At 42.6% G+C, this 25,387-nt stretch overlaps 1 protein-coding gene across 1 annotated transcript in view; it reads right to left on the minus strand.

Moving 5' to 3' along the window:
* The window catches only part of LOC137377446 (sodium- and chloride-dependent neutral and basic amino acid transporter B(0+)-like), a 51,718-nt gene extending 34,860 nt beyond the window's left edge, over window positions 1-16,858 (minus strand). The window contains exons 1-4 of the mRNA XM_068047024.1: window positions 16,790-16,858; window positions 16,377-16,530; window positions 9,045-9,176; window positions 7,021-7,188 (exon numbers count right to left, since the gene is read on the minus strand). Coding sequence (XP_067903125.1) covers window positions 7,021-7,188; window positions 9,045-9,176; window positions 16,377-16,530; window positions 16,790-16,858 — 523 coding nt within the window. The remainder of the gene's footprint in view (window positions 1-7,020; window positions 7,189-9,044; window positions 9,177-16,376; window positions 16,531-16,789) is intronic.
* Window positions 16,859-25,387: the final 8,529 nt, after the last annotated feature.

Raw genomic sequence — 25,387 nt, forward strand, 5'->3', positions numbered from 1 at the left:
TACTGAAGTATTCCATGCCCACATGGAGCAAGACCTGGACAACATTCAGGCTTAGGCTGATAAGTGGCAAGTAATATTCATGCCATAGAAGTGCCAGGCATTGACCATCTCCACCATCTCCCACAACATTCAATGGCATTCGTATTGCTGGATCCTCCACCGTCAACATTCTGGGGGTTACCATTCACCAGAAACCAAACTGGACCAGCCACATAAATAATGTCACTCCAAGAGCAGGTCAGAGACTGGGAATTCTGAGGTGAGTAACTCAGCTCCTGACTCCTCAAAGCCTGTCCACCATCTACAAGGTACAAGTCAAGTGTGATGCTGTACTCCCCACTTGCCTGAATGGGTGCAGCTCCAACAACACACAAGAAGCTTGGCACCATCCAGGACAAAGAAGTCAGCTAGATTGGCACCCCATTCACTACCTTCAACATTCACTTCCTTCTTTACTGATGCACAGTGGCAGCAGTGTGTACCATCTACAAGATGCACTGCAACTCGCCAAGCCTCCTTCGACAGCACCTTCCAAACCCACGACCTCTAACACCTAGAAGAACAAGGGCAGCAAATGTATGGGAAAACCACCACCTGCATGTACCCTTCCAAGTCACACACTATTCCTGACTTGAAAGTATATCAGTGTTTCTTCCCAGTCGCTGGGTTAAAATTCTGCAACTGCCTCCCAAACAGAACTGTGGATGCACCTACACCACAACTAATGCAAGGATTCAAGAGGTGGCTCACCACCAACCTCTCAAGGGCATTAAGGGATGGGCAATAAATGCTGGCCGTGCCAGCGATGCTCACATCCCAAGATCAAATATAAGGAAAAGAATCGTTAACATGTTACAGGATTGGTCAATGAATGGCTAACCTGTTACATGGCGTTAAAATGAATTATTAATGTGTTCCAGTATCGGACGATGAATTTATAATGTGTTACAGAGCTGGATGATGAAGTTATAATGCGTTTCAGGATTGGTTGTTGAATCATTAATGTGTTACAGGATTGGGATAAGACTCAACAGGATCAGGGGATGAATGGCTGATGAGTTGCATGATCGGGATATGACTCATTAATGTTTTTCAGGATTGGAAGATGATTCCTAATGTGTTACAGGATTGGGATATAAATAGCTAATGTATTAGAGCATCAGATGATGAATTGTTTATCTTTTTTCCTGATTGCGCTGTTTTTCCCGAGCAGGAGATGATTCACTGATGTATTCCCTGATGGTGATTGACTGTCTAATGTGCTCACTGATTGGGATATCATTCGCTAAAGGGTTTTCCAATTGGATGAAGTGACAGAAGGTAAACTGGCCATAGGCTCTCAGCTTCTGATTCACTGTTGAGCTTGCTGTGATGCATTCTTTTGGAAGTGCAACAAGATATGGAGTTCTGATGAAGGGTCACTGACCTGAAACGTTAACTCAGCTTCTCTCTCCACAGATGCTGCCAGACCTGCTGTGTATTTCCAGCATTTCTTGTTTTATTTCAGATTTCCAGCATCTGCAGTATTTTGCTTTTATTTAAGTTATGGAGTAAGTTACCCAGGTCAAGAATCATAGTGTATGTCACCACTTTGCATGCAAATCTGGGCCATCAACCAACCAAATACTGAGACGTTCTCAATATCTGCATTCTTAGCCTAATACTTCTTGTAGTATTGTGCTGATGTCAGCATCAAAATCAGAACAAGTTCTGATGAAAAATCCCAGACCTGAAACGTTAACTCTGCTTCACTCTCCACAGATACTGCCTGACCTGCTGAGTATTTCCAGCACTCTCTGTTTTTTAGCTCAGAACAAGTTTTTCTTGCTTTGGTCTTTATTTTCCTGCAGCTGGTCGATTTTTTCAACATTGGGCTGAAACCCAGTAAATTTATCTGCACCATAACTTAAATAAACTAGCATTTGGCTGTCTCTTGGTGAGAAAATCCTCATGTTGATAATTTCAACAACAACGTTGGCCTGGGTGTAAAGTGGAAAATACTATTTTGCATTCACATAAGAGTTTTTTCTAAAGATAGATTGCTTTTCAGAAAATAACATTTTTGAGATAGGGTATATGAGTAATTTGAGATATGACATGGTAAATGTACAATTCTTGGGCGAACAGGTGACTTTGGACCAATGGTTCCCAAAACTCTCCACCATTGAGATTTTCCTCACCTCATGTGGACTAAGTGATAGCGATTGATTCATCAACAACTCCATCATCATGTTTCATGACACTACAAGGATGTTACAATGCAAAGTAGATGGACCTTGGGCTTTTTCTGTCCAGCAATTCCTATTTTCCAATGTTATTGACTGGAGCAATTTCAGCTAAATCCCTTGAATTTAGTTGCTAAATTATTATAATATAATGATGACTGCAACCCTCAGGTTTTCAACTTCCAATACTTATGCCATCCATGTCTCACAGGTTACTGACTTTGAAACCAATCTTTTAAGCAGCCTGTGCTAGTGAATTTATTTGGGTGTGTAGCACTTGGCACGACCCGTGCACTCTGATGCGTTATGAGGAATGTGGGCATTTGTTCCTGCCCAGAATGAAATATTCCCATTGTGTGAATGATGTATATCTGGTAAACAGGGAGCTTTCTTTGTGGCCTTACAGGACATCAGAACCTGTACTGCATAAGTCAGGAGTGTTTTGGAATACTGCCCACTTGCCTAGATGGGTGCAGCTCTAACAACACTCAAGAAGCTTGACACCATCCAGGACAAAGCAACCCGCTTGATTGTCACCCCATCTAAAAATATTCACTCACCCCACCACCGACACACAGTGGCAGCAGTGTGTACCATCTACAAGATGCACTACAGAAATGCGCCAAGGCTCCTTAAACAGCACCTTCCAAACCTGGGACCTCTAGAAGGACAACGGCAGCAGATGCATTGAATACCACCACCTGCAAGTTCCCCTCCAAGCCACACACCATCCTGACTTGGAACTATATTGTCATTCCTTCACTGTCACAGGGTCAAAATCCTGGAACTCCCTTCCTAACAGCACTGTGTGTGTACCTACCCTACATGGACCGCAGCGGTTCAAGAAGGCAACTCACCGCCACCTTCTCAAGAGCAATTAGGGATGGGCAATAAATGCTGGCCTAGCCAGCGACGCCCACATCCTATGAATGAATTTTTTAAAAGTCTCATTAGCTAACAGTGGACCATACAGGCAGGTGATGGATTTGTCAAGTAACAATTTAACTTGTGTCGTTCCTGTAATGTGATAAACTTACTGAGAATGTTACTGTGTGTGAGGATCACACCATTGCATAATTGTGGTTTGGTGCAGCAAGCACCTGGAGAATCATTAAACCTTCACACAGTTGTAGTTAAAAAAAAGATTTGCTGTGGCCTGTCCTAACTCTCACTTCCTTCCTATTCCCTTTTTCTTGGTTTTATTACCTAAACTTTGCTTTCACTCGTGTTAATATTTTTCTTTCAAAAGCTAACATTGTAAAAGTTAACTACATGTCAGTTTGCTGCAGGTCGATAAAGTAGAAACATTGAAAATTTGTGTCTCAGAAGAAGGCCATTGGCCCATCGTGTCTGTAGCACCAAAAAAGAGTGATCCAGCCTGATCCCACCTTCCTGCTCTTGGTCCATAGCCCTGTAGGTTACAGTACTTCAAGTGCATCTCAAAGTATTTTCTAAATGTGACAAAGGTTTCTGCCTCTCCCACACTTTCAGCCAGTTTCAGATCCCCACCACCCTCTGGCAGAAACTATTTCTTCTCAACTCGCCTCTAATCCCGTGCCAATTATGTTAAATCTGTTTGCTGACCTCTTTGTTAAGGGAAATAGGTTCTTTCTATACACTCTGTCTAGGTCCCTCATAATTTTAGACACCTCAATTAAATCTCCCCTCAGCCTCCTCTGTTCAAAAGAAAACAAACCCAAACTTTTCAATCCTTCCTCATAGCAAAATTCACCTTTCCTGAAAATATCCTTGTAAATCTCTTCTGTGCCCTCTCTCGTGCGATCACCTCCTTCCTGTAATGTGGTGACCAGAATTGTATGCAGTACTTTAGTTGGAGTTTATCTAGAGTCTCAGTAGGCACCCATGGACAGTCCATCCTGAGTAAAGGGGTCCTGGATGCCTCCTCCCTGCCTCCTCTTCCTCCTCCTCCTTCTGTCCACAGTTCCCCTCTCAGCTCCATCTCTTGGTCGTGTTGCAGAACAAGAGGGACTGGAAGTGGCAGTACCCAAACAAACTTCTCCCCCTTACTCTTAGTCTACCTTTATCCTTTTCCATAACTATTCTAAATCTAGCTGCATTATAAGCACTAGCATCAAAATGCTGTCTCACTACTACCCATTCCACCTGTTCAGCTTAATTTCCTAGAACTAAATCCAGAACTGCCCCTTCTCTTGTTGGACTTGCTACATACTGCCTAAAAAACGTTCTTCTGAATGCATTTCCAGAATTCTGTGTCCTCTTTACTGTTTATACTGAATTTATCCCAGTTAATATTAGGGAAGTTGAAATCTCTGCCAATCACTACCACGCCAATGCCACGAGCACCCAATAGGCTGCCCCTGGAGATGGGCTAGGAGGTGGGGGAGTCATAGAGCTGAAAAAGGCCCTTCGGTCCACCATGTCTGTGCCAACCATCAACCACCCATTTATACTAATCCTACATTAATCCCATAGGGAGGTCCATAGCATTCCAACAGGAGGCTGGGTTAGGTGGGGGGGGGGGGGTGGGATGCGGAGGGCCCAGAGGCCAATGGAGGGTTGCGGAGCCTCCTCTGTGGACAATCTGTGACCCACGGAGGGCCCTCAGTGGCAAAGGCCACCCCTCTGTTAACAGCTCCCCTGCCCGCATCACCCACCCTCCACCCTACCCATAGCTGGGGCCTGCTAGACTGGCCCCAGCGACTCCACCTCATCACTCTCTTGATTAGATCTCCAGCGCTGGCCCACTCACAGGTCTCCTGTAGCACTGACGGTGCCCACTGCTCCTGGTAGCACTGCCAATACTGATTAGCTGCCAGCCCTCTGATTGGCTGGCAGCTCTTGGAGGTAGGATCCCCGTCTTTAAAGGAATGGGGATCCCAGCACCGGGCACTTAAGTGCCTAAGTGCCATTGAATAACGCTGGTGAGGGGGGGTTCTGAAAGGCCGAGGCTGGGTTCCCCTTGTCTTTATGGCTCACCGCCGGGAGCCCCATTGGTACGACTCAATGCAACCCAGTGGGCTGGATTTTAAGAGTCCCACTGCCGATCTCGGTGGCGAGCTCAAAAATGGCAGCCCGCACACATGGACCACACGCCGAAGAGCCGCCACAATCTCAAGCACGGTGGCTCATTTAAATAGCCAGGAATCCTGTGTCCCTTCCCCCAATCTCATGGAGGGGGCAGGCTGTCCGTTCCCAGCAATGGCGTCAGCCGCCTGTGTGCAGCCAACCTTGCTGGCACATTTAAATTTTTAAAAAAGTAACCCCCCACCCCCAAAAAATTAAATAAATAAATTTATAATGCCACTTTCTCAACCCCCCCCAAACCAATAACAATTACAGTAACTATTTTCCCTTTCCCCTCCAAAAACACTTACCTGTTACATCTGACCTTTCCCCCGCAAACTGCACAAAGTTTAATGATCAGCCCTGCCCACCATCCCCTACACCCATTACATTTATTTAACCTCATCCTACCCCTTGTACTGAAAATCCTACCTCCTCCCCACCAGTGTGCCGCCACAATGGGGATTTGAAGTCGCGGGAGTGCTGGCTGCTGCCGTAAAGATCGCCGGTAAGTCTATTTAAATGTATTCATTTTATTGGTTTGAATATTGTATTGAGGTCCTGTCGTCCAGCAGTGTTGGGGGATGGGGGGGCGGTCACCATGGAGACCCACCGCTGCCGGGAGGATTGGGCCAGGCCCTAAAGGGCATCGAAGTCCTTGGCAGGCCTCATCCGGAGCCATCTTCAGGGCCCCCCTGCCACGGAACCCAACGCCTGGAGGAGACCAAAATTCAGCCCAATGAGTGCATTATAGACAGATGACAAAGGGCTCAGAGTAAACTCACCAGATCTTTGGAAGAGCTATTCAATTAGTTCCATCCCCTGTTCATCTTCCATAACCTTGTTTTTTTTTCCTTTTCAAGTATATATCCGATTCCTCTTTGTAAGTTACTGTTGAATCTCCTTCCACCACCCTTTCAGGCAGTGAATTCCAGATCACAAAAAGTCAGTGTAAGAATATTTTTCCTCATCTCACCTCTGAGCCTTTTGACAATTATCTTGAGTCTATGTCCTCTGGTTTCCAACTGTCCTGCCAGTGAAAACTTTTTATTCTATAAGCATCTTTCATAATTTTGAACATCTGTACAAAATTTCCCCTTCTCTGCTCTAAGGAAAACAACCCCAGCTTCTCATATATTTTCCACATAATTGAAGTTCTGTACACCTGATATCATTCTAATAGATCTCCTCTGCACCCTCTACAAGGCCTTGACATCCTTCTTAAATTGTGGATCCTAGAATTGTGCACAATACTCCTGGCGGGGCCTATTCAGTGCTTTATAAAGGTTTAGTATAACTTCTTTGCTTTGGCCTCTATTTATAAAGCCCAAGATCCCATATGCTTTTTTTTTTAAAACAGCTTTGTGTTGCCATCTTCAAAGCTTTTTGTATGTGAAACCCCAGATATCTCTCTGTTCCTGCAGCCCCTTTAAAATTGTATATTGCCTCTCCTCACTCTTCCTTGTAAAATGTATCACTTCTACCTTGTACCCCTGAAGTCTGTTACTATCTTCCCCATTGGTTATTACATTTACTAATTTTGAGTCATCTGCAAACTTCCAAATTTTTTGATGTACGCTTAAGTCCAGGTCATTAATAAATATCAAAAAGAGCAATGGTCCTAATACTGACCCCTGGGGGACACCACTGTACACTTCCGTCCAGTCTGATAAACAACCGTTTCCCACTACTCTCTGCTTTCTGTCTTGCAGCCAGAAAACAAAAGTTCACAAAACAAAAGGTACATTACCTGTGGGAGTCCTACTGCAGATTTCATCTGCATCCCACCAGCTGAAGCAGTCTGCCCATGGCAGAGGGGATTGGAAGGAAGCAAACAAGTAGAACAGGCTGTAGCCGATGATGCAGTTGTAGTAAATAGTCACAAATGTTGACACAAGGACCATGGTGATCCCCACACCTTAAAATGGATAGAGAAAGTGAACCTTCAGTTAAAATATTCCAACTATTATCAGAGGGATGAGCTTGAATGGGCCCTTTCCTATCCCTTGCTTTTATTATGTTCTTACCTGGTTTGTGGAATCACACCTATAGGTGGTGGCAGTCTCTTGCCCCTCACCCAAGTGGGCATTGCTTTTGAGTGAGGCCAAGTATTGAATGCTGGCAGGCTAATCAACTGTGAGAAGTCAGGCAGCCTCGCCTGCTGCAGCTAAGATGGCAGTTTGGATCTTCCTGGTTAAATGATTAGAAGATTGGTCCAAAATGAAGAAAATCCACTGGATGTCATTCTTCCAACTCCCACCATCCTCCCATTTAAGTCCCTTTAAGGAATGCTGATTAGGCCACCCCACTATTGATACAACGAGTGAAGGGTACCTAGTATATGCTCTTCCCATTTGCACTTGTATATGACAAATGAGTCCTATAACTGGAATGGAATCACAACTTGCATATTTAAACAGCCCAACGCCTGCCTGACTACTGCATCATGCAGGCCTTGGGCAGCAAAAGTGTATCTGTGGTTCCCTCTGATTTTTAACTGTTGCTCACCTGCTTTTCAGGTTCAAAATGGGTGGCTGTGAGTTGATTTTCTCCCCCCATAATCTCAATTAACCAACATCATTTTTGGAGTGAAAGAATCATGAAACCAACACAGTATTAGTAACTGAAAGACAAACAGAGAGTTCTCCCGGTATTGGTTTGAATATCTGACTAAATTTGGAATGAGAGAAGAAAACATTTCACTCACTGCGTCTGTCTCTTTACTGTCTGTATCTGTCACTGCAAAGTGTATGAGAGATCAGATTGTAAACAATACTTCAGAAGGCTGCCTTAAATCTCCATCGGATAAGGAGAATATAATCATTATATAAATGACCCAGGATTTGCTGGAGTGGGGCATCCAGTGTTAAATTCCAGAAAGCTTGTTATGGAAGGATAATGCTGGAGCCTATCTTTACTGAGTTTCACATTTATTGTACAGAGTAAAAAGATTACAAACATGCAACTTCTCACTCAAACCCTCCACCAGTCTCAGTAAGAGTCTCCTTATAAGTGCTCAAGTCAGACTCCAGTTAGCACCCTCCACCTGCATATAATTAAACAATTGGTACACAATTAACATCTGCCAGCATACGCTGTTAGTCAGGCATTTTTCCTGCACCCTTCAGCTTGAAGATTTTTTCCTGCAAGCTAATCATGACATGACAAGGGCAACAGGGCATGTGGAAATGAATGGCAGGACCAACAGTCTAGCTCCTTAATCAGTGAGAAGAAAGGGTTGAGAATGAAATAAAACGATGGCGAAGGGGACAGGGTGAATTAGAGTTAAAGTAGGTACAGAAAGAGAAACACAGAGAGGGAAAGAAAGAAAACTGAGACAGAAAGAAAAAAAAAGAAAAAAATTAAAATCATCTTGGAACAATTTACCATCTGCAGGAATGAGACTCCACAGTTCCAATTGTTCCCTATCGGGGCCCGAAAGGTTAAGTGGCATTGCAAGAACATAAATGTCCTCATTAAAAGAGTACTTAAGTCTCCACAGTGACTTTCATGAACAATTAATGTGCAAATGCAGCAATTTCATGAATCTCACTGGGAGGTTGAGGACGAGCTGCTGTCTCCAGCAATTTGGGGTGATTTGCAATTCACGGGGTTTCTTTTCCTTGCCGCTAATTGTCAAATGACTTCCATATTAATAACTCCATGCACATTAAACTCACTGTTACTTTGCCAGAAAATTCTGGGCCAATACGATTTAAGCACTATTACTTATTTAAACTGTTGCCGAGCTTGTGTTGTTCAATAAATATTTACCTTGTAGGATCGGCACAGCTTTCCACACTGCAACAGGTCCGAGGCTGGCAAACTGCCCAAAAGAGCATTCCAGGAAAACAAGGGGCATCCCAGCAAATATCAACATGACTACGTAGGGAATAAGAAATGCACCTGGAAAAAATAGCAAAGGAAATTGAAAGAGATTGTAGACATGTTAGACTGACCGCTTTGTATAAATTTGATATGGAAACTAGAAAGTCCATTTCAATACGAATAGTTTGTCTCAGTGCTTGAATCCCATTATATGGTATTTTTCTCCACGATGCCCACCAACCAGCCCCCTCACGCCACCACCCCGCTGCCACCACACAAAATAGATAGACCCTGGAAAAAAGCCAGTTCCTATAAATCTTCAGGCTCTAATCCTGTTGTATTAGTCACACACTGCCATACAATGTACACGCAAGGCTGAAGCACACGAAGCACAATCACCATGGCCAAGTGATTTAAGAGGAATTAGTTAGAGAGCTGGTTGAAAGGGGATTAGTGTAAGTGCTTCCCAGCAGGAGCTGGGAATTCACAGGGATTTGACATTGGGCAAAGCACTAAGATCATGCCATAAAAGAAACAACAGAAAGTGCTGGAAATACTCAGCAGGTCTGGCAGCACCAGTGGAGAGAGAAACAGAGTTAACGTTTCAGGTCTGTGATCTTTCATTAGAACTGCCGAAGGTTAGAAATGTAATAAACTTTGCGCAAGTGAAAGGGGGGGGGGGCGGAAGAAAATAAAGGAAAATCTGTGATAGGGCAGAAGGCAGGAGAGATTAAATGACAAAGATGTCATGGAATAAAAGACAAAGGAATCCTCACACCCTGTCTCCTGTAAGTACTCCATTTCATTCTCCCAGATTCTCCATCTCCATCAAACCTTCCTTTTTCCTCAACCGAGGATTATACCCACCCCTAGGCCCCACTGTGGTTGACAGGGCCCTCAACCATATCCGATCCATTTCCTGCACTCCTGCCCTCATTCCTTCTCCTCCCTGCAGAACCACGACAGGGTTCCCCATGTCCTCACTTTCCACCCCACCAGCCTCCACATCCAAAGGATCATCCTCCGCCATTTCCACCACCTCTAGCGTGATGTCACCACCAAACACATCTTCCCCTCCTCTCCCTTGTCAGCATTCCGATGGGACTATTCCCTCTGCGATACCCTGGTCCACTCCTTTATCATCCCTGACACCTCATCCTCTTCCCACAGCACCTTCCCATGCAATCACAGGAGGTGTAGCATCAGCCCTTTTACCTCCTATTTCCTCACCATCCAAGGCCTCAAACACTGCTTCCCAGGTGAAGCAGCAATTTACTTGTACTTCTTTCAATTTTGTATACTGTATTCGCTGTTCATAATGCGGTGACCTTTGGATGACCGCTTTGCGGAACACCTCCGCTCAGTCCGCTAGCATGATCCCAAGCTTCCAGTTGCTTGCCATTTTAATTCACCACCCTGCTCTCATGCCCATATTCCTGTCCTCGGCCTGCTGCAGTGTTCCAGTGAAAATCAATGCAAGCTCAAGGAACAGCACCTCATCTTCTGATTAGGTACTCTACAGCCCTCTGGACTCAATACTAAGTTCAACAACTTCAGACCATGACTGCCATTTTGATTGTTTTTTTTTACTATGTGCCTATCTTAAACTTGTTTTTCACGCTTTGCTTTCAGACAGAGCTGTTCATTATTCTGCCATTAACACTCTCTCTGGACTAATGCTTTGTCTTTTACTATGGCTATTACTACTCCCTTTGTCTTTTGTTCCATGACATCTTTGTCATTTAATCTCTTGTGCCCTCCATCCTATCACAGATCTTCCCTTTTCCTCCTTCCCCCTTTCACTTGCTCAAAGCCTATTACATTTCTAACCTTTGCCAGTTCTGATGAAAGGTCACAGACCTGAAACATTAACTCTGTTTCTCTCTCCACAGATGCAGCCAGTCCTGCTGTGCATTTCCAGGACTTTCTGTTTTTATTTCAGATTTCCAGCATTCGCAGTATTTTGCTTTTACTAAGGTCATGCCCACATCTTAACCTCACTTCAAAGGATATGTTGTAGTATCAAAAAGGCACCAACAAGTACAAGTTAAAAAGAAAAAATCCAAATGCTGGGAAACCTGAAAGGAAATAAGAAAATGAAAACAGATAGCAACACAGATTCCCAAACATTAACTGAAAATTAAAACCATTGCTAGGTCTGTATTTAATTGAAAAAGGATTGATTTGTTACAGTTGCTAACCTCTCTGGGTTTAAGCTGTACTTACCTTGACAAAGCCTCTATTATTATTCCTGGGATTACTCCAATGCCCATAGAGAACAACGGCAGAATAAGAGGCTTTCAGTTTCACTCATAAGGAAATGACCAGAGAACGAATAATTTTTTCTGTAAACTAATTTGAGGATTTTGAATTGTTTTGATTTCTTTTCCAATTTCAATATGATTACTTATCAGAACGATTGTGAAGCATCTGGTATAATACCCCATTAGACGCCCAAGATTTCTGCATTTACTTTTGAAAAGCGGAATAAAAAGAGGAGAGAGAAAGCACCAGGGTGCCATCTTCAGCACTGCTCTGAGAATTGCAATGTGCTGATTCTGTTTTGGTGTAACCAGCCATGTATTTTCTATTCCCTTCCCCTAACTCCACTATAAAGTGTCTGCCAGTGGCCCTATAGCTTAGCCTGAAATGTGAGAACAAAGTCTGATTTTATTTACTGAGGCTCTAATAAGCCTTCAAAGCATAACCTTATTAGGCCACGTTAAGGCCTTCATTAATAATGAACTCTTCAGCATTCCACATCTACAGTGTTAAATTGAAAGTGAATACATTACTCCATATCACACATAGAATTACTAATTTAAGAAAGGGGATGATTTGAATGTATCATGACAGCAGTTACAGAAGTGAATTGTACAAATGAGTTTTGTAACCTGCACCATAGGTTCAGAAGTCTCTAGAAAACATTGCAATGGAATAAGAGGCAAGGGAAACATGCGAGTTGGAATAACTAGGAAGCACTTGACTCACGACTGGTTTTACCAGTTACCTAGTCATGGTGGAGGGGCCTTGTATGAGAAATCTTCGCCTCACAAGGAAGATTGTGACTGAGGTGTGCCCTGTGCCCATGTAGTTCTGCATGGCAGTCAACTAGGTGGCAAGTATTGTTCTCAAAATGAATTATTGCAAGTTCAAGTCTGTCATGGATACATTCTCATTTTCAGTGATGTCAGTCTTGCCCGTATGTAGTCTCAACATTTTACTTTCGTAGGAATTGTCTCATACTCCCCAATATCTACATTTATGATGTTGATGTGTAACAATATCGCCCTCATGTGACTTCAACGGCATGTTCGTGTCGTTTAAGTTATGTACATCAATCACTTCAAAGATGGACTGTGAAAAATATTTGGCGAACTGAGGCTTGATATAAACTGCAATTTTGCTTTATTGCACTGTGAGTGAACATACAGAGCAGTAGTTATGATCAGATTCACTTAGGTCAATTGGTACAACATATCTTTGCATCATCATACAAAATTACACACACTTCCCAGATCTGTGTGTAATTCTACTTGATTTAATTGTGCCTTCAATATTTCTGGCTTTATGAATCTCCCTAAAAATTTGTTTAATGCCCTGATTTTCCTTGAATTCTTCCTATTTCAAAAAGCCTTTCTTTTTATCTTAACCAGTGCAAAAGATTTTCCAACACAAGGGGCATGAGCACTCTTCAATTATCCAGACAAGTTTGTGATTTGCTTATCTTTTAGTTCCTGAAGAAAACATTCAACATATGTAACCACCTTTAAAAAAACCAAGTGAGAACATAATTTGCTCAAACAATTTAGTGTTAAAGGAAACTCATTCCTCACTGTGGAAATAAGTCCTTAAGTATGATAAGGACTTTGCAGGTAACCACCCAGGGGGAATTCTCAGGAGTTCACCAACTTTTAGGCAACTGATGTTTTATTTTCTGCACAATTAAAAAGTGAACAGACTGCATTCTATATTAAATATAATGTGTTCATTGCCATTAATAAAGCATGTTCCCAACAATGACACACTTCAAACCTGGGCCACAAGTTAAATATTAACAGATACCTAACAGGACAAGAAGCTGAATGCAATAATTGATGGAGTTTGAGTAGGTTCCTGCAACGAGTATGTGTGTTTTCTGAGAAGGACAATAAAAAAGCCTCTAAAAACTGTCACCAAACCTAGTTTTTAAACAAGCTAGTCGAACATATCAGTGCAGTACTAAGGGAGTGCTGTGTTGCTGGATGCGCAGTCTTTTGGATGAGACTTTAAACTGAAGCCCTGTCTGCCCTCTCAGGTGGACATAAAAGATTCCATGACACTATTTGAAGAAGAGCAGTGGAGTGATGCTGGATTCGTTGTTGATATTTATCCCTTAGCACTTACTAAATGAGATTATTTAGTCCTTTCTCTAATTGCCTTTTTGGAACCTTGTTGTGCACAAATTGGCTTCTGCCTTTCCCTACAACAGTAACTACACATCAGAAAGCTGAGCAACTCTGATGCGTTATGAGATGCCCTGAGGATGTGAAAGATGCTTTTAAGTTAATAAGGGAAAATGACTTGCAACAACAATTTGCATTTATATTGTGCCTTTAACATAGTAAAATATCCCAAGGTGATAGTTTCACTCCACTTCACTTTGGAGTCAGTTTTAATCGTGATTTACACTTCAAAGTTATTGTCAAAGAACAAAGAACAAAGAAAAATTACAGCACAGGAACAGGCCCTTCGGCCCTCCAAGCCTGCGCCGATCCAGATCCTCTATCTAAACATGTCGCCTATTTTCTAAGGGTCTGTATCTCTTTGCTTCCTGCCCATTCATGTATCTGTCTAGATACATCTTAAAAGACGCTATCGTGCCCGCGTCTACCACCTCCGCAGGCAACGCGTTCCAGGCACCCACCACCCTCTGCGTAAAGAACTTTCCACGCATATCCCCCCTAAACTTTTCCCCTCTCACTTTGAACTTGTAACCCCTAGTAATTGAATCCCCCACTCTGGGAAAAAGCTTCTTGCTATCCACCCTGTCTATACCTCTCATGATTTTGTACACCTCAATTAGGTCCCCCCTCAACCTCCGTCTTTCTAATGAAAATAATCCTAATCTGCTCAACCTCTCTTCATAGCTAGCACCCTCCATACCAGGCAACATCCTGGTGAACCTCCTCTGCACCCTCTCCAAAGCATCTACATCCTTTTGGTAATGTGGCGACCAGAACTGCACGCAGTATTTCAAATGTGGCCGAACCAAAGTCTTATACAACTGTAACATGACCTGCCAACCTTTGTACTCAATACCCCGTCCGATGAAGGGAAGCATGCCGTATGCCTTCTTGACCACTCTATTGACCTGCGTTGCCACCTTCAGGGAACAATGGACCTGAACACCCAAGTCTCTCTGTACATCAATTTTCCCCAGGACTTTTCCATTTACTGTATAGTTCACTCTTGAATTGGATCTTCCAAAATGCATCACCTCGCATTTGCCCTGATTGAACTCCATCTGCCATTTTTCTGCCCAACTCTCCAATCTATTTATATTCTGCTGTATTCTCTGACAGTCCCCTTCACTATCTGCTACTCCACCAATCTTAGTGTCATCTGCAAACATGCTAATCAGACCACCTATACTTTCCTCCAAATCATTTATGTATATCACAAACAACAGTGGTCCCAGCACGGATCCCTGTGGAACACCACTGGTCACACGTCTCCATTTTGAGAAACTCCCTTCCACTGCTACTCTCTGTCTCCTGTTGCCCAGCCAGTTCTTTATCCATCTAGCTAGTACACCCTGGACCCCATGCGACTTCACTTTCTCCATCAGCCTACTATGGGGAACCTTATCAAATGCCTTACTGAAGTCCATGTATATGACATCTACAGCCCTTCCCTCATCAATCAACTTTGTCACTTCCTCAAAGAATTCTATTAAGTTGGTAAGACATGACCTTCCCTGCACAAAACCATGTTGCCTATCACTGATAAGCCCATTTTCTTCCAAATGGGAATAGATCCTATCCCTCAGTGTCTTCTCCAGCAGCTTCCCTACCACTGACGTCTGGCTCACCGGTCGATAATTACCTGGATTTTCCCTGCTACCCTTCTTAAGCAAGGGGACAACATTAGCAATTCTCCAGTCCTCCAGGACCTCACCCGTGTTTAAGGATGCTGCAAAGATATCTGTTAAGGCCCCAGCTATTTCCTCTCTCGCTTCCCTCAGTAACCTGGGATAGATCCCATCCGGACCTGGGGACTTGTCCACCTTAATGCCTTTTAGAATACCCAACACTTCCTCCCTCCTTATGCCGACTTGACCTAGAGTAATCAAACATCTGTCCCTAACCTCAACATCCGTCATGTCCCTCTCCTCGGTGAATACCGATGCAAAGTACTCGTTTAGAATCTCACCCATTTTCTCTGACTCCACGCATAACTTTCCTCCTTTGTCCTTGAGTGGGCCAATCCTTTCTCTAGTTACCCTCTTGCTCCTTATATATGAATAAAAGGCTTTGGGATTTTCCTTAACCCTGTTTGCTAAAGATATTTCATGACCCTTTTAGCCCTCTTAATTCCTCGTTTCAGATTGGTCCTACATTCCCGATATTCTTTCAAAGCTTCGTCTTTCTTCAGCCTCCTAGACCTTATGTATGATTCCTTTTTCCTCTTAGCTAGTCTCACAATTTCACCTGTCATCCATGGTTCCCTAATCTTGCCATTTCTATCCCTCATTTTCACAGGAACATGTCTCTCCTGCACGCTAATCAACCTCTCTTGTCGATATGAAGCACTTTTGTAAATCATTTGCAATACAAATCCACCCTTGTGTACAACCACAAATATTTAAATTTTGATCAAGACTGTACCAAAGATACTCCCATCTTGTGAAATATACTTCTAATTGATATTAAATGCTGTCTGTCTCTTCAGCTTAACACATTGTTTCATTCTGTTGGCAATGGTCACTCTTTCAAAGGATTCAAAGACAGTAATAGATCTGTAAGTATTTTATTAGTTCAAAGGAACTGATTCAATAATTTCTTTACATCAGCCTCCCAGCTGATCAGCCTTACCCACTGTTCCTCTGTTAAAGCCAGTAATAGAATCCATGACCACTTTACTGCTGCACAATTAATCATCCTTTACACAAGCATGTTTCAACACTATGCAGTTACTCAAGGATTCCCTTATATTCTGATGCCCTTATGTTCATCATTCAATTATTCACTTTTTTTCTACTTTATCTGCCCTGTATTCTGGATTTCACTACAGTACCTCCTCCATTTCTGTAAGCCAGGTAAGGGAATCTCCAGACATTGCCCAGACCCACAGCATAACCAATCATTGAGAGCAAGTAGTCAGTCTTCGAGGACCAGTTCCCACGCTCCACATTCTCGTCACTTTCACCCACATGTTCATTGGTTGCAGCCTGGGGGGAAGAGAGGAAATGGACGACTCAGAAATGAGACTTTGTCAGACTAGAACTCAAGCAAAAAGTACAGTTTTCACTCATAACACAATCACTGTGTTCTCCATTTAGCAGCAATCAGTTTTGTAGTTTGGAAACACCTTGAATACCATTGAGCGCCTCGACAACTCACAACAACCAAAATCCACAAATCCCCAAATCATCAGCACCTCTCAGGGTTTTACATGAGTGTATTACATATTTTTGATAAACTACTCACTGTGTTCACTGGAGGGTGTGTTTGGTGGTCATTCTGTGAAATCACCAAAGCTAATTTTCTCTTGTCCATTTTTGAACAATGATGAACAATTCTACTTTTTGTGCGAAAGTCTTCAAACCTTGTACTGCTCCAGAACTCTAGTTAGGGATGATTCAGTTCTACACTAGGTAATGACTCCTCCACAGTCAGAAGCCAAGTTCTTTATGCAATTTCAAAGGGGCGTAACTCTGTTTAGTCAGGTCATAATGACATCCAAGCTCTCAGTACTTCTGCTGTTAATAGATTGATCTGCCAAACTAAAGGTTTCTATTGTAGATTGCATGTATTACTTTCATTTGTTAAAGGTACTGTAATCATAATGTACAGCTACAGGTTTGACAATGGGGACATGCCATAGAATTGCAATAACAACGTTCTGCACCTGCCTACTTAGAAGGAACAGTCAGTTCTTGTTAACATTTGAAACTTGAAGAAAGCTGATTAAAGTACCTGAGCTCTTGTTTAAACTTAATCAATCTCAAAGGCAACTCAATCAATGGTGCTTTGTCATCAGTTGCAGTTAGGTTGAAAATCTGCTCCTCCCAAATACTTTCACGTTAAGTACTAAATGTCAACTGATGCCAGTTCAGCTGCATCTACATTGCACAGTGTAAAAGTGTCATTACCTGCTGCTGTGGTTGTCTATTGGGGCCGGATTTTCTCTCCGGGGGTGGGAACAGGGATCAGGGCTGTCTTCGAGTCCCAAACCCACCCCGGTGGGGAAACAGTCACTCATTGGGATTTTCAAGGGGGTGTTCCCTTAGTTGGCTTGGAGACAGGTTCTCCATCCAATGAAGGACAGTGGCAGGGTCTCGAAGCTGGAGGACCAATCAGAGGCCTTCCAGCTTGAGAAGAGCTGCCCACCTCCGAACCCGGTCCCATGAGGGCCAAAAGTCCAGCCCTTAGAGTCTGATAATTACTGTGAATGATGTTATTGGTACATATATTTAATGCACAGCTTCAACCTCCTCTCTCCATCATTTTATAAGAAGTGCTAACCCATGTAAAATAAACAGCCTCTTAAAAATAACAGTAGAGAGAGGAATTTGATTGAAATTGAGGGCAGATTGATTCGAGGTTTTCAAAATTATAAAATAAGTCAACAGGCTAGTGTCCTCCAATGAGGGCACAAGGGCATAATATTAAAATTAGAACTAGTCCATTTAAGGGTGAAATCAGGAGGTACTTTTTCAAACAAAGGGTAGTAGAAATCTTGAAATCTTGAAAGGCTGTGGATGCTGGGTCACATAACATTTTTAAGACTGGAGATTGATAGATTTTTGTTGTGTAGGGTTGTGAAGGAAAATGGAGCAGAGGCAGGCAAATGTAATTCAAGTACAGATCATCCATGATCTAATTGAATGAGGAAACAGCCTCAAGGGATTGAAGGCCTACTCTGCATTCTATAGTATGCTGACCATTTATAGAATAATCTCTTTTCTTGTAATTTTCAGGCTTCTGTTCTATAGGGTAGGCATTTCAAAAGTATATCTACACACAGTGGTGGCTTGTGCTGATGTATGAGCACTTTTTTGCCTATTATCTCGCATTTCTCAGTTCAACCAATGCCCTTTTCTATTGACTTTTTTTCTCATCCAATGTAATCTCCTCCACTCTTTTTAATGACATGTTTTGCAATTTTACATGTGCTTAGTTTTAGACTTCAGCCTTCTTGGTTACTCCCTCCATCTCATGTTTGAAAGATTGTCACTGGATTGGCCAAAGAAATATGTCCAAAAGCCTTTGATGTTGCAGATGCAGTTCACAGATATTAAGTTATTATTTGTGAACCTTCCCATTTTGGAGTAGGAATATCTCGATCCAAATACTGTCAACTCTCAGATCACTACCTTTGGTTTTATTAATGTTTGCTCAATTTCCCTATCAGATTTTCTCCATGCATTGTCTGTTTAGATGTCACAGGGCTAATTTATAACTCACAATGTTAGTTAACTCTGATTATAGTGTTATTTGATGATTCAATATCTAATATGTAAATATTTCCATATTCTCATCCATATGGTAGTCCATGTGTCATCAAAGGCACTGGTAACATTATACATTATAGTCAATTCATTGACCCAAAGGTCCCTGTGCACAGCTGTCTTCAAAGGGCACAGGAGCTGAGGTCTGGCACAACTGTATTGTAGCTCTGTATCCACTTCATGAACTCTTTCGGAACACTAGATGGGTCAATTTATTTGTGTTTTCTTATCTCTCCCTCTACTCCTTTAAAACCATGCTTGAAACCCATTCCTCTGTCCAAGTTTATAGACAATTCCTAACTCCTAACATTTCCTTCATCGGCTTGGTGCCCATTTTTGTCTGGCTCTGCATGTTAAAGGTGTTAAGCAAATGAAGATTTTTGATACAAGTGCCTTGTGCCATGTGATGGTGTGGAATCTATAAATAACTTATAGTATGACATCCTGCCTTCTGTTTTCTAATTTGGCCTGTGATAACTTGTTCCTTTAACAGTTGAGTGGAGCTCTGGTATTGAAGTAGGAGGGAGATGAAGCAGGTTTTGTCTCGAAATTTCATTTCAATGAGGAAGCAATCTCGGTAAGCAGAATGGAGTTGTATTGTTCCCAACTTCTTATCCTCCGACATCAGACGTAACAGTGGCAGTGATATGAAATGCAGCAGCTGGAATCATCTTGACTGTGACTATGTTGCCATAAAATCGCTGCTTACTTGGCATTAAAAATTTGATATTGTGCACTTTCAGGCATGCGGGTCACGATTCGTGATGAGCACATGCATGGTGGAGTTGAACACAAACTTTGTATCACCTCCTCATTTGAATGATTGTAGAGTTCAGCTGAGTGCATCCCACGAGGGTGGCTGGCTGGCTAAATTCTCAACAGGAAGTCCAACAGTGTGCACGGTTAACACATTTTTCTGCTAGCCTGCACCTCTTATAGGCAGCTTGCCCCTCTTAAAGGAGAGCTGCACTCATTACATGGAAATTATTGCTGACTGCTGGTAGTGCAAGTGGCTGTAAGGAGAAGGACACTAAAGAAAGAGGGCTCAAGGTTCTTAGATACGATGCTAGAAGCCTCAGTCCAGCAGATCAACAGGAGGAGAGAGGCCATATTCCTGTGGGGGTCCAGGAGCCCTTCAAGGAACTCCCTGAGAAGGGAATGAAAGGAGGTGATCAAGGAGATGAATTCCCAGTTTCACCCCAAGCACATGGCGATAGCGCCACAAGAAGTTCAATGACCTCACATGTGTGATCAAGATTGGGGAATGTGTCTTCAAATGACATCTCCTACCCACCTCACCACCAATCTTGCGCGCTGCTCAATGCACCACACTCCCATCTCTCACCCATCAGCAGCCCCTAGCAGTCAGGAATCAGCATTAACATTCTGATGCTCCATTTCACCCTCTCACACCAACCAGTGATGCCAGTCTCAAACCCACCTCTGCAGCCTGCACATACCTTCAGCTATTCAGCTATGGCAGGCACATCACCAAAACACATTGCAACACACTCACTGATGTTCTTCCCTCTCTCTTGCAGGACATGATGGCCCATAACTGCAGGGAACACAGCAGAACAGGAGGGGGGTAGACACAGCTGCATCACCTAAGTCTGCTGGAAGGGACTGTGCTCAGCATCAATGGAGCTGGCTGTGACTTGCATCGTTGATTCCAGCATGGCCGAAAACATTCAGAATGACAGTATGTTATTGCATATTGCCCCTTCTCAAATCCCACCTCTCCCTCATTCTGCTATATGGCATGAATTGCAAATGGTGCGACCATGAACCTCTGTATTCCAACCCACCCTTCTTCTCTCACCCCAGCTATCCCCTTCTGATTTTCTGCTTTCAGAAATAATGCCTGGTCAGCCACTGCAGCCTCAAGAGGAAGGGCAGGAGCTGCACCACATCTCTGGTGAAGAAACAATCCCAGCTGCGAGAAGGGATGATATGCTAGAAGAAGCATCAAATGAAGTCATAGAGGTTGAACAGAGGTACAAAAAAAGGGGCAATCACAGTATTGGGAGTGTATTACAGACCCACAAACTATCAGAGGAAGATAGAAGAGTAAATATGCAGGCAAATTGCTGAGAAGTGCAGAAACAAAAGGGCAGTAGTAGTAGGGGATTTCAACTGCACTAATATTAAATTGTATAAAATCTGTGTAAAAGTATAGAGGACAGAGAGTTCTTAAAATGCATTCAAGAGATACTTTTTTGTCAGTATGTTGTTACGAGGATTTTATTTTGTGTTAAAACCTAAGATTCTATGTTTTTAAAATCTGAGACATCTAGAAATAGTTGAACTTTATGGATGTTTGGAAAGGAAGTTCAACAAAAACTGAATGGCAAACAGGGACTGAAATGCAGGTAATTTCAAGGAAACCATCAGGGAGTTTGACCTCAGAGCTACCCTCTGTTATGACAAGAGAGAATTTATTACCAGGTATGTGGCTTGTTTATGGAAGGGTTTGGTTTCATTTTTTGAACTTGGACTAAAGCAAGCTTTCTGAAATTTGATTTTGACCTGCCTGTAGATCAGAAGAAGAACCAGAGAAAAAGTATTGCCTCTCTGTAACGGATCTCTGCATCAAGTGTGGTTCCTGTTGCCTCCTGAGTTTAAGAAATCCTGAATATTGGAAGAAACCTTTTACTGCCATACTGCTGCTGCAAGACCTATGAAGATCCTTGTTGCTGAATGCCTGATGGAAGACCTTATGTGAAACCTTCTACTGTTGAAGTTCTTTTAATGCCTACCCATCACAAACTGTTCATCAGCCTCACCCGGAAAGACTTTGTGTGGCATCCAACTATTTGACTTTGGGACACCCCGCCAAACCACAGAACTTCCTTCCAGATTATGACAGTATAGGTTGTTTTATTCCTTTCATTCTGATGAAACAACTGTAAACCAAAATCCTTTTTTGCCCTGGTTAACCTTTTTTGGACGTATGTGCATGTGCGTGAGGACTAGGGAAAATAAAGAGCTTTAATATCTCAATTTGTATATGGATTTACTTCATTATTGGTTAAGACTTGGTTTTATAATAAACATTTAATTGTTGTTGTCGATTAAAGAAACCTGGTCGGTGTGCTTTATTCTGGGGACAAATAGAGTATCTAATTGGCTGTTTCGGTAAATGGACAAATTTCTTGATATGCTGTGACCTGTGGAGAAGTGGGACAAAATTAAAAGTGCACTCCTACTGCCTTGGTCATAACATATTAATTGGGGGCTCTTTTCGGGATTAAATCCAATGCCGATCATGTTGAATTGTAAGGGCGGGGTAAAAATAAATGAAAGAGAAAAATAAAAGAACCAGGTCTCTTGTGTAATAGGGTGTAAGATTATTAGGTTGCTAAAAGTTACTAACCAGCATATTAATTGCTAAAATCTAGCTATTATAAACTAACAAATGACTTATTATCATAAACTAACATCTAGCTTTATTAGAACCCTTCTCTGTAGTATAGCAAAGTGAAAAAACTTAGGAAATAGGGCACAGTATAGACAAGAAGTCAAGGCAGAGGGATTCTGGAAGATTATATCAAGTTTTAAAATGCTTACTTGCAGCAAAATTGTGGGACTGTGAGAACAGACGGTGAAAACAGCTTCTGCATAGATTTGTCTCATAGTGAAATAAGGCATCCTCGAAAAGTAAAAGCATTAAGATAAAACTAGTTAACACAAAGACCCCTTTTGTGTACTATCTGAAAGGTTTGCAACCATCACAAAATGATCCTTGGTTGGTTAAGAAAGGCATCCTTCAATACCTGGCTAATTACTGATTGGGAGAGGGGAGGGTTAACTGGAAAGCTTCCAGGATAAAATAAGTCATGCCCTTGCTATTGTACGGCAGAGAACAACAACAACAAGAGAACCTACGAGGAAGAGAGCCAAAAACCTGAAGACCACAAGCTGCAAGAGAAAGTGTCATGCGTTCTGCCATCCAATCTCTGATACGGGTTGTCTCTGTGTTAGACTCTTAATTACTGCCTGAGTTTGTGACTATGGTTTATCTGAGAACTTAACAAACTTGTCCTTACCTTTATCTCAATAAAAAAAGATCTGGCAGCACAATTGGGGTTAGAATTGAAATCAGGTGCTAAAAAAGCAGAGATAATTGAAGTAATAGCCCAACATTTGAAATTGAAAGAAGAAAACAATAAGTCAGAGAGTGATGCACTGAATTGGCTAAAATTCCATTACAACTGAAACAACTTGAGCAGGAACAAGACATAGCAATAAGAAAAGTCGAGCCTGAAAAAAGAATTGAAAAAAAAACTTGAATTTGAAAAAGAGGAATGGGAGAAAGAGAGGGCATTTCAGAGAGAAAGTGAAAGAGAAGTAAGGGAATTAAAATTAAGAGAGATGGAACTAAGACAACGGGGTAGTCTGGACTCCAGGGAAAATTCTGATCAGGAAGAATCTTAATCCAGCCCAGGACCCAGTGAAATGCTGTTTAAATTTATACATGTTCTCCCTAAGTTTGAGGAAAGAGACGTAGAGGCATTTTTCATCTCTGTTGAAAAAATAGCCAAAGCAATGAAATGTCCAAAGAAAAGCTGGACACCGTTTATGCAAAGCAGGTTGATGAGCACAGCTCATGAAGTTTATGCCATGCCTTCTGAGGATTTTGAGATGGCAAAAAAGGCTATTCTCGCTGCATATGAATTAGTCCCTGAAGCTTACCGACAGAAGTTTCAGAACCGATGGAGATTGTCTGGGTTGACATATGTAGAACTCGAGAAGGTAAAGCAAGGTAATTTTGATTGTTGGATATGGGCATTAAAGATGGAAGCCACATATGAGAACCTTAGAGAACTGATTGTCCTGGAAGAGTTTAAAAGCTCACTCCCTCCAGTACTGAGAGCTCATGTAGCGAACCAAAAGATTTCAAGGGCCAGACATGCAGCAGAAATCAATGATGATTTTGAGCTTGTGTATAAGCCCAAACGCTTTGCCTGTCACCCTCACACACCCAAGAAGGGTAGAAGGTGGGAGAGTGAAAGGAAGGCAAGTAGCCAGGGACAAAAAGGGACACCTGGGAACACCCCAGGATACCCTCCTCAGGCCAGAATGGAAGGTGCTGAGGGTGGAACTGAGGTCCACAAGCTGAAGTGTTGTCATTGTCACAAGGTGGAGCATCTTTGTTCACAATGCTGGAAATTGTGAGGTAAACACATGGGACTTGTTGGGGTACACAAATCTAATGCAGAGGAAGGGGCTCTGACTGAGAGTACAGCAGATCAGGCTGTAGCTTTAACAGCAGCTGTAAAACCAGATACAAAAACCAATGTAGGGGTTGAGAATAAGAAGCCTGAAAGTTATAGACAATTCTTGTTGAAAGGAAAAGTAACTCCTTATCACTCAAGTGAGGCAGGCAAACCTATCATTATATTTAGGGATACTGGAGCAACTCAAATTCTTTTGCTGGGGAAAGGTATAACATTTCAGGGGCGGGGAGTATACACCCGTACCTTTGTATCGAGTGCACCTAGAGTGTGACTTAATGTCTGAGATTGTAACTGTAGGCGTTGTCCACAGTTTGCCGGTAGATGGAAGTGATTTGGCTAGAGCAAAAGTCTTAGTTTCTCCTGCAGTCATAGAGAAACCAATTGAAGTTAAAGAAACAGAACAATTACAGGAAAAATGTTCCAGGAATATTTCCTTCATGTGTAATAACCTGAGCAATGGCTAAACAAGTCCTATTGTCAGAGATAAAATTGGCACCACAGACAGATAGCCGAATATCTGAAACTTTCCTTGGGGATTTAGACAATCCAAATGAGATGTTTCACAAGTCGGGCTGAATTTTATCGGTCCTTCGATGCCGTGGGTTGTAGCGTGGGGGCTGGTAAAACGTTGCGGGGAGAGACCAGCCTCAACTCGCGATGTTGAGCAGGGCCCGCAACATAGTACTGGCGGCGTTAATCAACATATGGTAATGCTTACTTACCTTTGCTGATTATGCAGCCCGCCATCTCTCCACTGACACTACCGAATTTTTCGTTGAACGGGCGGCCATCACGTTTCGTCCCGTTTACAATCTGAAAAGCCGGCAGGTCCTCAATCTGCATTATGGAAGGGAGGAGGGAGGGGGGATACACAGGGGTCTAACTCTGTATTCTGCAAGGGAGGGAATCTGGGATTACTGGAGGGAAAGCTGTGCTGGAATGAAGGGAGGTACCATGCACAATCCCTCCATTAACAGCGTACGCTCTGTATTTGCAAGGGGACAATGGCACACTAGGCACCCTGTGTAGGGAGAGGGTGCCAGAAAGGGCAGGAGCATTAAGGTTTTATGGATGGTGGGGACAATCGATTCAGCTGGTAGGGTCTTGATGTGGCCATTCTGTGCCACTCTGAGTGTTGGCCAAGATGGGAAATGCCATGGAACGCCATATAGTTGATCCAGGAAAGCAGCTGCTGTACCCATCAACACCAATCCATGCCCTGTTAGGAACTTTTTGAATAGCTGCACGGTTCAACTTTATGTATCACATGGAAATAGGTATGGCTCATCCTACATTGTGTGATGCTCTGCAAGTGAGGATCCATATGTGCCAGA

This window comes from Heterodontus francisci, chromosome 15 (assembly GCF_036365525.1).
Source record: "Heterodontus francisci isolate sHetFra1 chromosome 15, sHetFra1.hap1, whole genome shotgun sequence".
NCBI lineage: Eukaryota > Metazoa > Chordata > Chondrichthyes > Heterodontiformes > Heterodontidae > Heterodontus > Heterodontus francisci.